The sequence below is a fragment of the Chroicocephalus ridibundus genome, chromosome 2 (assembly GCF_963924245.1).
Source record: "Chroicocephalus ridibundus chromosome 2, bChrRid1.1, whole genome shotgun sequence".
Taxonomy (NCBI): domain Eukaryota; kingdom Metazoa; phylum Chordata; class Aves; order Charadriiformes; family Laridae; genus Chroicocephalus; species Chroicocephalus ridibundus.
In genome coordinates, this window is record NC_086285.1 from 47,013,871 (window position 1) to 47,026,967 (window position 13,097).

The 13,097-nt window shown below is 42.4% G+C and overlaps 1 protein-coding gene across 1 annotated transcript in view; it reads left to right on the top strand.

Annotated features, from left to right (window-relative positions):
• SH3BP5 (SH3 domain binding protein 5) overlaps positions 1-13,097 on the top strand; it is a 52,525-nt gene that overhangs the window by 6,064 nt on the left and 33,364 nt on the right. Inside the window, exon 3 of the mRNA XM_063325289.1 lies at positions 7,121-7,249. Coding sequence (XP_063181359.1) covers positions 7,121-7,249 — 129 coding nt within the window. The remainder of the gene's footprint in view (positions 1-7,120; positions 7,250-13,097) is intronic.

Consider the following 13,097-nt stretch of genomic DNA (forward strand, 5'->3'; position numbering starts at 1 on the left):
TGGCGCCTTGCTATTTGAGCTTTTTTCCTGTTTATTGGAAATGTATCTCCATCTGAACTCGCATCAGGAGTTGCAAATGTACTTAACAAATGTGCATAACTCGCCTGTCCAGCTAACTCATACGCATCTTTGACTGGCTCCTGAAAGTACAATTCAGATGTAACAAATTCACCCAGGGACCCTCTGGCAGCATTGCAGGGAGGGGAAACACAGCACATGCCATTAAAATTACCACTGGAATCTCAGCTATCCCAAATGTGGTTTCTGTTAGTAAGAGTTTTTGTGTTGCTGGAGCTACGAGCTTGCCAGTGTTTGGTAAGGGGAGACGACTGCACATGAAGGCTAGAGCTGAACAGTGCTGCTTTCAGCCATGCTTGTTGTAAGTAGGGCCTGGTTAGGATGCTTCTTGTATGCTTGCCTAGATCCTCTTGTCCTGATCTGTGTGTCTTTGTGTTACTTCTAGTCCTGGATTTATCCTAAAGGTCCCCCGGGTTGGTGTTGGATAGAGTCAAAGGAGAGGGGTGTTTCACTTGTGGTGTTCTTTCAACTTATGAGCCTTGCCAGCATTTGAACCCCTCTCAGAAGGGGAAAGGTTATCTTATTTAGAGTTGCTCTTCTTACTTCCTCACTAAAATATTTGATTTTGGGGTAAAGCTCAAGCTTTTGACCCTGTCACATACAAAAATTCTAAGTAGGCTTTTTGGAAAAAAAAATAAATCCTCAATATTTCAAGTTAAGTAGACTTTTTAAAAAAAATCCTCAATCTTTCAAGTTTTAGAAAAATGGCCTGTCAGTGGCAGGAATCTCGTTCTGAGCAGGCCTGCTCAGCCGGGGGAAATGTCTATCTGTGGAAACATCCGCCACCTTATCAGCATCCCTGTGCAGCATTTTCCAGTGTCCATAAGAGTACACAGATAAGGGAGAAGCAGCTCACTGGCTGGTATTCCTGCTGGTTTTTGGAGTGCGATATACACGCTTGATGGATTTGTCCAGCACTAGCAGGGCAAATCTTTCCGTGTCTCTTTATAATCTACTTGTTTCCGTAGGAAATGGTTCCTCTGTGTGGATTGCTTGTTTTTTTGCCGTCTGCTTTCATCCACGGATGAGTAAGGAAAGGCTCCTTCCTCTGCGATGGCTCTGGAAAGATTTTGTTGCCTGAGCGAGTCAAAGGACTTTACTTGATTCTTGAAGCAGAGGTGGGTTTCTAGTCTAAGGGAGGGAGGAAGGGTTAGGCAGAGCAATCTTGTTTTGGAAGGAGCACCCGGTCTGCTTTCCTCCCTCTTCTTCTAAGAGGACTGAAAATAGCAGTGTATTTGTAGTCTCAGTCTGTAACTGTCTGCAAGCAGGAGGTTAGAGCAACTTCCAAATACCAATTTTTATCGTTCTTAGATGGCAAACTAGTAGCTGTGTGGGGAAAAAAAAGACTTTTCCCCATGCTTAGAAACTGAGATGTTACTTAACCCCTTCCTTGCACTTTGTTTTTAAGGTTTGGTAGTCAGTCTGGTTTACTTGAACTGCTCAGGCACCAAATAGATGTTAAAAATATCATTAACGTCTTTGCTTTGAGGTAGATTTCTGAGTGTGCGCATGCGCTGAGAAATCTGGTGCGTATGTAACTGGGAAGCCCACCTGTTTTCACACTTGGACATTGTTGATACCAATGCTATTTTAACTTGGAAATGAGCTTTTGCAGCTGGGTAGGTCTCTGTAGCAGAGGTAGTCAGGTATGGATACTGCCTGCCTCTTGGAAATAGATGAAGCCTGTCTCTCAGTCAGCAATTTCATTTCCCATGCACTTCTCCGGCTGGTTTAATGGATTCTCGGAGGCATTACGCACCAAGGTCGTAGGACTGCCTTTGTAAATGAAATTTAGATGTGCTTGGTACTAAGATGCTTCATACCCAGTTGATGTGTTAACTTAATTTTCAACAGAAAATTGTTTGAAAATACATGCTTCATTTGATGGGCGGCAATAGTTATTTGCCTGTCATCTGGCATCTAACACCAGCTCATCACCATCAGTCATGAGAGAGGAAAACAAGCATGCTTTATTCTCCAACAGGTGCAGTGTAAGTGTAAAATTGTATTTTAGTTTCTTTCCCTGCTTGAGGGTGGATCTCCAAAATGCTGCTGTATGGACGGCCTGTCGTTAAGTGTGGTCCCTCTCTTGGTGCAGGCAGTAGCAGATTGTTTCCAGTAACTTGCTCTTGAGCAGCTAAGTCTGCTTTTAATAATGAACTATTGCAGTAAAAACATATATGGGGTAGAAGACTGGCATGCTTCCTAAAACTGTGCTTGTGAAATCTATAATTTCGCAGAAAAGTGCTAAGGTTTTCCAGGAAGAAAGTTGATAAGAGTAGAGCTCTTACAGGCCTAGGACAATATGTTGCGAAGTAAACTACAGCTATTCATACGATGCACTAAGTGCCATGCCTGCTGGAGCATGTGTGTGACAAACACCTAGTTAGTCAGAGTCTAGTTATTAAGACTATAACTTAAGTGAGAAGTTTCAACTCCAACTTTTGTTTTTCTTTTGCTCCGTGCAACGTGCATTGAGGGCAAAGTGCCTTAATTTTGCCGAGCTTTAAAAAGGTTTATCATCATCTCCTTTGAGCAAATAGGAGGGAGAAAACATTGGAAATGTTAGCCAGCCAGCTTTCAATATTGCCTTTCTGTTTGCAAAATCAGTAACAAGGTGCTCTTAAAAATGACCACAGAAGATTGAGTGAGTAGAGGGGAAAATGTGCTTTTGAAATGTTGTTTGTGTGTTTGAGATGTCTTTTGTCAGTCGCATTGCTTCTGTTACAGTTTACCTAGTCTGTGTAGGTATGCAGTGCAGTGATGAGAAAAACAATCCCATGTGCTTTTTTCAAAAAAAAAAACAAACCCAGAAATGGTAAGTGTGACTCACAGGGTTTGCACCTAAGGCTGCATACTTACTTTTATCAATAACAGGCGTTGCTGCTGGGGAAGCATCATCTTTCAGGGAACTGAAATACAGAAACTAGGAATTGAGGACTGTGCTAGAAAAGTTGCATGGCATATGCTGTGCTGTCTCAGTTTTGCTCGTGGCAGCAAGTTGCAGGAATTGTTGTCTTTTCCTTTCTCTGTTATCCTTGTGTGCTAGGTAAAGGTCTGAATGAAGCAAGAGTTTGACAGTTGAGTAGTAACACTTGGTAGAGAGGCACATCACACCAGAGCATTTGATAAGTAAGTTGAAGATGGTGTGGTTGTCCTCCTAACAGGCTTCCCTCATGCTGGGGACCACGGATGAACTGCACTGTTGTGCTGTTCCTGAGCCTCTAAGTTTTTGACGTGAGTGTTCTTACAGAAAACACCACTAAGAGGATTTATATCTTTGAACCGTTTTGCATGGGTCAAAGTGTCTCACTGACAGTAAGACAGGAATCTGAACGTAGAGCAGGGAATTAAATTGATTCCCATGTTATTGCCTTGACCACAGGCCCATCCTTCCTGTGAACCGCAAATGTGCTTTTCATGTCACGTAAGTAGCAAGTGCACCAAGCCCAGTGCTCCTGGTGCAATTGCCTGGATGCAATTGCCCCGTTTTCACATGAAGAGTAAAAATAGCCGCTGCACCTGTATTTCGTATTTAAACTTCCCCAGGGTGCCTGCCAGGGGAATTTTGGACTGTCCCAAGGGTAATGACTTTTACAGATGCTCTGCCACACACTGAGCTGATGCACTGAGTGCATCTGCCTGTTTGCAGGAGGGAGCTGTGCCCCTGATCACGGGAGATGTTGCCATAGCTCCCAGATAGGAGCCGTGGTCACTGAGACCATGAAAGCTGGATCCGTTTGGACTGAGGAGGTTGGGTAGTGTGAATGCACTGGGCTGCTGCAGGAACACACATGGTGTATAGAATCATAGAATGGTTTAGGTTGGAAGGGACCTTACAGATCATCCAGTTCCAACTCCCTTGCCATGGGCAGGGACACCTCCCACTAGACCAGGCTGCTCAAAGCCCCATCCAGCCTGGCCTTGAACACTTCCAGGGATGGGGCATCCACAGCTTCTCTGGGCAACCTGTTCCAGTGCCTCACCACCCTCCCAGTAAAGAATTTCTTCCTAATATCTAATCTAAATCTCCCCTCTTTGAGTTTAAAACCATTCCCCCTCATCCTATCACTCTGCTACCTGATAAAGAGTCCCTCCCCACCTTTCCTGTAGGCCCCCTTCAGATACTGGAAGGCTGCTATAAGGTCTCCCTGGAGCCTTCTCTTCTCCAGGCTGAACAACCCCAACTCTCTCAGCGTGTCTTCATAGGAGAGGGGCTCCAGCCCCTGGTCATGCTCGTGGCTCTCCTCTGGACCCATTCCAACAGTACATGCCCTTCTTATGCTGGGGACTCCAAAGTTGGACACAGTGCAGATATATAATGTGGGATCATTTGCATTTGTAGTGTGGTTGCAGTTGGTGGAGAGTAAAAGTGGTGTGTATAGTGCAGGGTTTGGCATTACACCTTCTCAGAGACCTCAGCATCTTGTTGCTGTGGCGGAAGGCAATGGCTGTAAACCTTTGGTAGGGGGACAGATCCCCGTGGAGTAGGAGCATCTGCTTATTCTGTCATGCAGAAGGTGGTGGAGCCTGTGGGCTTGTGTTCCTGAGAGTCAGAAGCCTGAGAATAAATGTCATTTTAAATAAGTCATGTGATGGATGATACGAGTATAAAGTTCTGGGGTGTTTTGCTTTTTGTTATTATTCTTCACTGGAAAAAATGAGGATGGTTGGACCCAAAGAAAGCCTCAAAATAGGAAACGGTCGTCTTTTGAGGAAAATGATAAACTGGAAGTTCGCATCAGTATATTCTTCAGATGAAGCTTCCTATTCTGTGTAACTAGGTACGGTGTGAAGTGGGGCCGTGCTCACGGGTAAACGTGTGCTTAACCATTTGCAAGACCTGTGCCTCAGGTGCTAGTTACGGGATGAGTTACAGTTTAGTAATTTGTACGTGCTTCATCTGAGTTGGTGGGAGATTAACAGGTACAGAAGTTGCTGTTAGTTTGACTGCTCTGTCCTTGTTGGGTTTTGGTTTGGTTTTTTTTTTTCTTTTCTGAAACTCCAGATGGAGACTCGTCCTCTTTTTCCTTTTGGATAGGAGTGTACACAATTATTACATGAATAAATTTGGGGTAGCTCTCTAAGCACATATTTGGTAGTGATGGCTTCTTTGTTCCAAGTGCTTATATTACAAACATGGGAATTGAATTTTTTGATTAATCACTGCATGTGGCTTTTTTTACTTAATGTGTATACATTTATGTTTTTCTTTAATCATTTGCTTTACAAAACTAGTATCCTAATATGCAACTTTCACAAAGAAAGTAAAAAACAAACCTTCAGGCTCACTCATTTAGAAATGAGTTTTTATTTTTATTTCTGCACTTGCAGGAAATTTTTTTTTTTTTGGTAAAATATACTTCAGTTCTTAATGTTTTTCTTGCGATATCGCCATGATCATGCTTGCAGTCTTACTTCAGTTACTTGTGAAACTCGTTTTGAGCAGTGAACCATATATCGTCCAGTACTTTAATTAGAAATGGCCAAACTCTTCTCACTGAGAAAATCATTGACTCGATACGTGTTGCTTGAATGATACATTTCAGGCTTTCACTAGGAAATGAGATTATTGTCTGGATTGAAGTTAATAAAATTATAAGTTAATGTGCATTTAATTCTCCATTTTTGACCTTGTTACCCATTTGAATGATTCCTTAGAATAAATTGGAGTACCTTAAAAATCTAAAGCTATTTGCATTGGACTGAAGTATTACCGATGCTGGTTAAGGTGTTAGATGACACTAAAAAGGAAGCAAAGAAGCTTTTACTGAAGTGTGCTGCTTTTTCTGTAAAAACTAATTTATTACTGCATTTTTTTCCCACTTCTGAGAGCACAGTGGTAGGTTCCAATGTATTTTAATTCTTCCAACGAATAAATAGTTGTGCATTCTAGAAATCCTCAGCAATAATGACAAAAACCTCCTGAACTAGAGCACTTCTTCAAGCCAGCTGCTTCCTGATAATCAGCATGTCACTCCAGCAGTCCGTGTAAATCCTGCTCTCTAATTAGAATTACAAGGCTTGTCAAGAGCTCACATGGCCCTTCCTCTTAGTCTCCTTAAATCCTGGGCCAAGTCCCAGCCTGAATTTGCATCTCTCGGCAATAATTCCATTGATTTAGAGTCTCTGTTGGATGCTGAGATCGAAATCAGAATCACTTTGCTTAAAGGTGTGGTAATTTCAGTGGAGCAGAGAAAATATTGTAATTGCTTCAGCTAATCATGTAAAGAGGGCAACCCATCCAGTTTGGACGTACCTGGAATTTACTTTTATTAAATGTAGTAAATAATAACAATCAAATGGAAAGTAGGTGTCCTTACCCATTGATACAAACCATAGCAGAAAAGATAGGCTTTCACGGCAGGGTCTTCCCACGAGGACCTGGAAGCTTTTTGCTGCTATTGAAGTAAGTAGGATGTGTATATAAAAAGAAAGAGGAGCTGACCTGAAAATATACCATCTGGGAAGAGTCCAGTTCTTCCTATGGGAAGCAAATCCTGTCCATCCTTGTTTGCATTGGGAAATGGCATCCCTGGGGGAAACAGTACTAGGGATAGGACACACTAAGGTTTAGGAAATGCTGATTCCAGCCGATTTGCCAGCCTGCTGTGGGGATTTGGCTTGCCTGCTAGCCCCATTCTAGCGTTGTCTAGATGAGATGTCTTTGCCATTGAACTCCCTCTCAGAACTTGTTACGCTGCTGTTTGCCTCCTCACAGAGCAAGTAATTTACAAGCTATTCCTCTCTGAGAAACCCTGCCAGAGGTGACATCTAGCACAGGCTACTGCAGGCTTTGTATAAAAGCTGTCTCTGAAAGATTTGGTGTCCAGAATACTAGCTTTCAGATGTGGTTTTGGACTCCTGTTATTACCTCTACTGAAAAATTCTGGTTTATTCCAAATGACAGTAACTTTTTTGCATGTATCAGCTTGTGTGTCAATCTAAAGAGCAATCTGAAGGTAGGAACAAACAGGTAGAAATAAATTTTAAAGCTCTAATCTGTCTTTGTCCTTTCTTTCCTTTCTGCAATGTTTTGAAGGATGCACGCCAGAAGTTCCGCTCCGTGCTGGTGGAAGCAACAGTAAAACTGGATGAACTGGTAAAGAAGATCGGAAAAGCTGTAGAAGACTCTAAACCTTACTGGGAAGCTCGGAGGGTGGCCAGACAGGTGAGAACTTTCTGCCTTATAAGCTTGTGCTGGTAGTTGGAGAGCACATACTGCACATTGCTTTCCTGCTATTAATAACATCTTAAGCATATGCACTTGGCTGACACTGGTCTATGTCTTGAGTTGCGTGTCAGCCATATGAATTGATGGCAAAAATGTGTTTCTTCACAGCCACAGCTGCACACGTTCTTCAGTCCAGAAACAGCTACACCAGATACAAACTATCAATAGCACAAGACTAGTTCTGTTCTCCTATCGTTACTGTGAAAAGCATGGCCTTTCAGAGCCCTGCTCTTTCCTATCAGTAGTTGTACTTATTTGAAAATACAGTGTAGACTTTGTGTATCTGCTTTGTCTTCTTAAAGCAAAATGCTTAGCAGATAAATAGCTGCAACTGGAAGCTGCTAGGAAAGAGGCTGGAGTGGGATAGACATGAGGAGACCCACCAGCTTTGTTGCTGAAGCAGGAATACGCTAAACATAGCTCGAAAATATGTTGGTTTGGGGAGAAACTGAGCCCTGTGTTCTGTACTGTCATCAGGACCTTACCTCCCTTGCCCCAACTACTACTTGGTTATTGATAGGCCTGTGTGGCTGAGGCAGGGAAGGACGAGGCGTGGAAGTAAGGGTGTGATCTACTGGCTGTAAGGAAAGCAAGAAAGCTTGTGAGGTGTCAGGCAGCTTCTCACTTTAGGGAAAAAGTAGCTGAGAGTTGAGTGTGTGGTGGCTTAGGTAGTGTTTATCCTTGGTGTCTGTGATGGGGTTTGCTGGTGTCTGAGGCTTTTTGTTTTTTCCCTGAGGGGGAGGCTCTTCCTGGGTGCTACTTCTGTTTTCTCTTGAGGCAGGGAGAGGCAAAAGTAGAGTAAGAGTTGCCTGGAACTGCTGCTTCTGTGCTCGGCTCAACGATGTGTATGGTGGCATCTGTGGCTGGGTTGCCGACATGTGATTGTGTTCAAAGGGAGAGTGAGAGAAGGGGTAGCACGTGTGAAATAAATGAAAATTACAGAAGGATTTTGTTTGTAAAAATAGCTAGGGGATGAGGCTGAGGGGTGAGAAAAGTAGTGTAGGTGTGTGCCAGAAGGCAGAAAATAAACTCGCAGGGTAAGAGAAGGGGAGAGAAGAGAATACATCCTCAGAACAAGGCACAGGAAAGGGAGGAATGAACGCACGCTTCAGCACTTTGAAAGCTGATGAAGCAGGAATTGGGCATGCAAGTTAATATGTGACCATGTTAATTCTTTAAATTGCACAGCATCATTTTGGAGCCATTGTCTCAGGCAATGGGGTTGATGTGTGGCGGTTATTAGGCTTAATCCTTCAGGCTAGAGGCAGCATGGCAAATAGGTAAACTCTGCTTCAAAGCACAGTAAGCACGGTATCCTACTACTCATCTGTAACTGCTCTGAAAGCAAACCCTGCTCGTGGGGCCGATGGTGTGTGCTAGAGATAAACCAGTAGTGAGCTAGAGAAAGAGAGGAAGTTAGCAACAAAATAAGATCAAGGAATTGCTTGTATTGTGTTAAATAGTATGCTCAATTTAAAAATAATAATCCCCCAAACCCCATCTCGACTTATACTTCTGTCACTATAAATAGCTACACAAGGCACAGAATGCCTAGATCTTAAAGAGTTATACTTGGAAAAGTCAATGGTAGAAATGCATACTCTGCAGTACAAAAAAAAAAAAAAAAATCAATCAGATGACTTTGAAATTTCTAACATCAGGCACTGAGAGCAGTGAACTTTGTCCTCTGTCCTGAAGCTGGCAGCAGATTATGTCCTGAAAATGGAATTTTTTACTCCTGCGTCTTTGCTGCCCCTGAAATCCATTCAGTCATACTGGTTCAAAGGTGCTTTGCAAGAGCACTAAAAAAATCCCAAACCACTTAAGGTCTTTAGATTTGTGGAATCACTATTCCAGTATTGGGCTTGTTAGAGAGAACCATATTTTTCTCCCAGTCCATTCTGTCATTAGCTGGGTTTATATGCTTTTATCATAGATCTGCTAATTTTCTTTTAATTCCTTGACAGCTTTTTTTTTTTTTTTTTAAAAAAAAAGCAGGGATCCCCCTTCTAACTGGTCATTTCACTTTTTTCTGTTTTGTGTTATGGAGCTGGTCATGGAACAGAGCTCCCTCTTTGCACCTGCTCTGCAGACAGAGCTGGAAGATGGCCTTTGGTTTCCCTTTGGCTCTTTGTCTAATAAAACCTTAAAATAGGAAATGTGAGTGCCAAGAGGAATATTAGCATTGAAGGACAGCAACTCTATCTGGAAACCAGGAGACTGGAAAAACTGGTTACCAGTTGTCAGCAAAACATCTGCCTAAAGAGTTTTTCTAGTCTTAATTTAGTCTAGAAAAGTTACGTTTAACTGGGAGCAAATTTGCTGTATTAAAGCGGGGGAATGGGTAGGTGGTAGGGAAATACGGAAGTGGAGGAATGTACCAATGTACCAGAATATTAATATATTTAGGTGCCAGCCAGCAACTTTCTTTTATACTTTGATTTGTAAAATTGTAGAGAAATCATGGGAATAGCTTGATATTTTTCCATTCACATTTATAAAAGCATCTAGGCTAGGAAGACTATCTTCCACCTTCTGTCTTCACAGTTATTTTAGAGCCATTAGGCTGCCTCTGAAAACATAGACACAAGGTTCTCAGTTGTTGAAACAGCTTTAATGAAACAATAGGGGAAAAAGCATGACTCTGCTTGTAAGAGAAAGGGAAGTGTAAATTCTTATTTCTCAGTAAAGGGAAGTAAAGATATGACCTATAAATTGAAGCCTTCTGTGAACAAAGAACTGCATAATTAATGACATCTAGTTTGGCAGAAATGCAGGAGTTGTCCAGAGTTACTTGCATTCAAGATGTCAGTTGTGGGGTGAGTTGGCTGCTGCAAGCTGTATTTAGTCATAACAAGAAGCTTGTTTTCACTTGGGCACAATTATGATTGTCTTCTGGAAATATTTCTTTCATCTATTAAGATAAAACCTGTTAAAATGGTATGGGGGCACTGATTTGTGGTCAGAAAAAACAGGTCCCTGAGTCGAGTACTTCCCTGGAGAAGCTTTAGGACCTTGAGCCCTTTTGTCTCCTCACCCTTATCCCCATCTTGTGCAATCCTGTGTTGGCAGAAGATGGTGAATTCAAAACAAAATAATTCTCCCATGCAAAAGCCCTGTAGAATCCTGTTTGTGTGATGTATGCCAAGAGAATTTCAGCTTGGCCTATCTCAGGGTGAAATTTTGCTGTAACAGAACAATGGTCCCTTAGCATTAGGATTTGAGTGCTTTGCCTTCTGAAGCAGCGGCACGGGGAATCAGGATGCTGTCTGTTGGCACCAAAGCAGTAATATCTAGCTTTTGCTGAGGCTGAAGTGAGAGCTGGCTAATATTCTTGCCCCTGCAGATTTCATGCAACTTCTGCCAAGACAACTTTGTTGTGATTCCTCATTTGGTATACCAGTGGGCTTTTTGTGTTGATTGCAGGGGTATCATCTCAGTGTTTTGAAGCATTTTGATCCAAATTGGTTGTTTAATCAAATTTTAATGTATTTGTGCTGCAAGAACTTTTTTGCATTTAGCATATTCTCTTTTCATGTTGTTTTTCATCTTCAGCCATAGTGCACATGTTCAATGGAAGAACCTCAACATGTAGCTGAAATACTAAATTCCTGTAATCCAGAAGGTGGTCCAGGTTCTAAGCGTTGGGAGGATCAGTCTTCCCATGTCTGTATTATCTCTCACCCCCCCACCCCCTCCAGTAATCTACTTCCTTAGTTAACTAGTCAGAGAATTAGGCTTTTCTTCCCAAAAGTGATGGGGAAGAAAGGTGGAGTTGCCAGGAAACACCAGTAGTGTAAACAACAGTGTAGGTCTTGAGCCTCTGAGGTAAGGAGTGTCTTAAGCCACTTTTGACTTGGCATTTTGCAGGGCTGGGTCTGGAAAGCACCTACACAATAGTGTTTAAGGAGGCGATAGAGTTTGAGAAATGTGTTACCTCCCTAGTGACAGCATGCTCTGGGACAGGATGCTGTGCAAAAGCAAGTATGGGTTATTGCATAAATCCCTGGGCTGGTAGGAGCCGATTTTATGCTGCTGCATGGCGTAGATAAATTACTTCATCTCTCTCTTAGTTCCCATGTAAAATGGAGCTGTCAAGCCGAGTTCATTAAGGGAAGTAAAAGCACTTTGGGGTCATTGGGTGAGAGGTGCCATTAAAACACTGTAATCTGTACATCATCACTTGTGAACCCAGGGACAAACTGAATGGGAGGACTTGCCTTTCTGTTTTGATCCTGCTGGGAAAAAAAAAATCTGCTAAAAATGTGTTCTCACCCACCCCCACAAATAAAACAATCCATGCGTTTGTAGTGGCCCTAATGTGAGTAAAAGCCCTGGGAGTTTTGCTTTTGATTAAGCTTTAGCTCCTATTTGCAGAGTGAGAAGTTGTGTTTTAGTCCCCAGTACTGGCTCGGATTGGGAGCACGTGCAGACGCTTTGCTTAGCTGAGTTTATTTTGGAGGGACGTGGTTTTGCTTTGTGATATTCCCCTCAACCCCTCTGCCTCATTTAGCTTTTACAAAAGAGTGTCAGAAAACTTGTTTCAGGTGAAAATAGATGAAAGGTCTCTGCTAGGTCATATCTATATGTATCTCTTGCTAAGGGATGCATTTGTAGCAAGTGTTAAGAGAGCAGTACGTTGAAGGGTATGCATGTTCTGCTTCCTCTTGGGTCGCTCTTCCTGGTTCAGTTTTACAACTAATTCATCTTTTCATGTTGTAGGCATACGTTCTTAAGCAGCATCCTTTTATCTCAAAAGACTTGGAAAAACACGCTGGAGTCAGTATGTACAACGGTTCTCCCCTGCTGAAGTCTAGGCATACCTGAGAGGAAACGCAGTTGATGGACAAGTGGATGGTGTTCAGCGGGGACAGCTAACATGTCCTGTTTGCTTCAACTTTTTATGTAGTAGAGCTCCTTCCTCTCGCCTCACTAATAACCTTTCTGTCATGTAATATTTTATACTGGATTGGCACATCTGTTTGAAGAAACCAGCTGACAGGGTAAAGAATTATTAGGGATGAGCTTTCAGCTATGCAGATATTTCAGATATTCAGGCCCTGGATCTCCATTCTGCCTGTCTTCACAAAACTTAGGAGAACCCACCTACCACTGGGAAATAATTTCCTCTCTCAAATGTGAATTTTGGTTAGATTTGACCAGTGGGGTCAGGAGTTAATAGTGGGCACCTGTAGACCAAGTTGGTCTTGATTTACGTTGTTAAGCTTTATGTATTACAGGGTTTAGAGTCTAGTCTAAGGTAATCATTTGGGCCCTTAATCACTGTCTGTAGTCAGTGGTGAGAGGTAGGTGCATGTGAAAAGCCTTCTGAGATAACGTGCCTCTTCCTTAAATGCAGAGGGAATTCAGACATCTCGTCTTGGGTTGTTTCGCCATTTGAAAGTTGTGGGGTGAATCCTGCATCAAGTGGTTCAATGAATCTTATATCCAAAGTGAATTGGGATGAAAGGTAGTTGCTGTAATCCTGCAGAACAGGAACTGAGCCACTTGATGGTGAATGTGGGAGGGTTGTAAGCAGATAAGACCACACTTGCCTAGTTGGAAGACTCTTCCTCAGCAGATGAGACTGATACCATTCTTTGCAGAAGTCAAGATTGCAGTGCCTATAAATGAATGAAACTTTCCAAAGTTCCTAGGTGTTCAGGTTGAGATGTCTGAAAGTAGTGTGGCAAGAGTGGAAAGTTACAGATGGTAACTTTCTTAGCTCAGGAAACAAAAGCTTCTTAAATTCACACAACTTGGAGGTTCAAAACTGCCAATCACC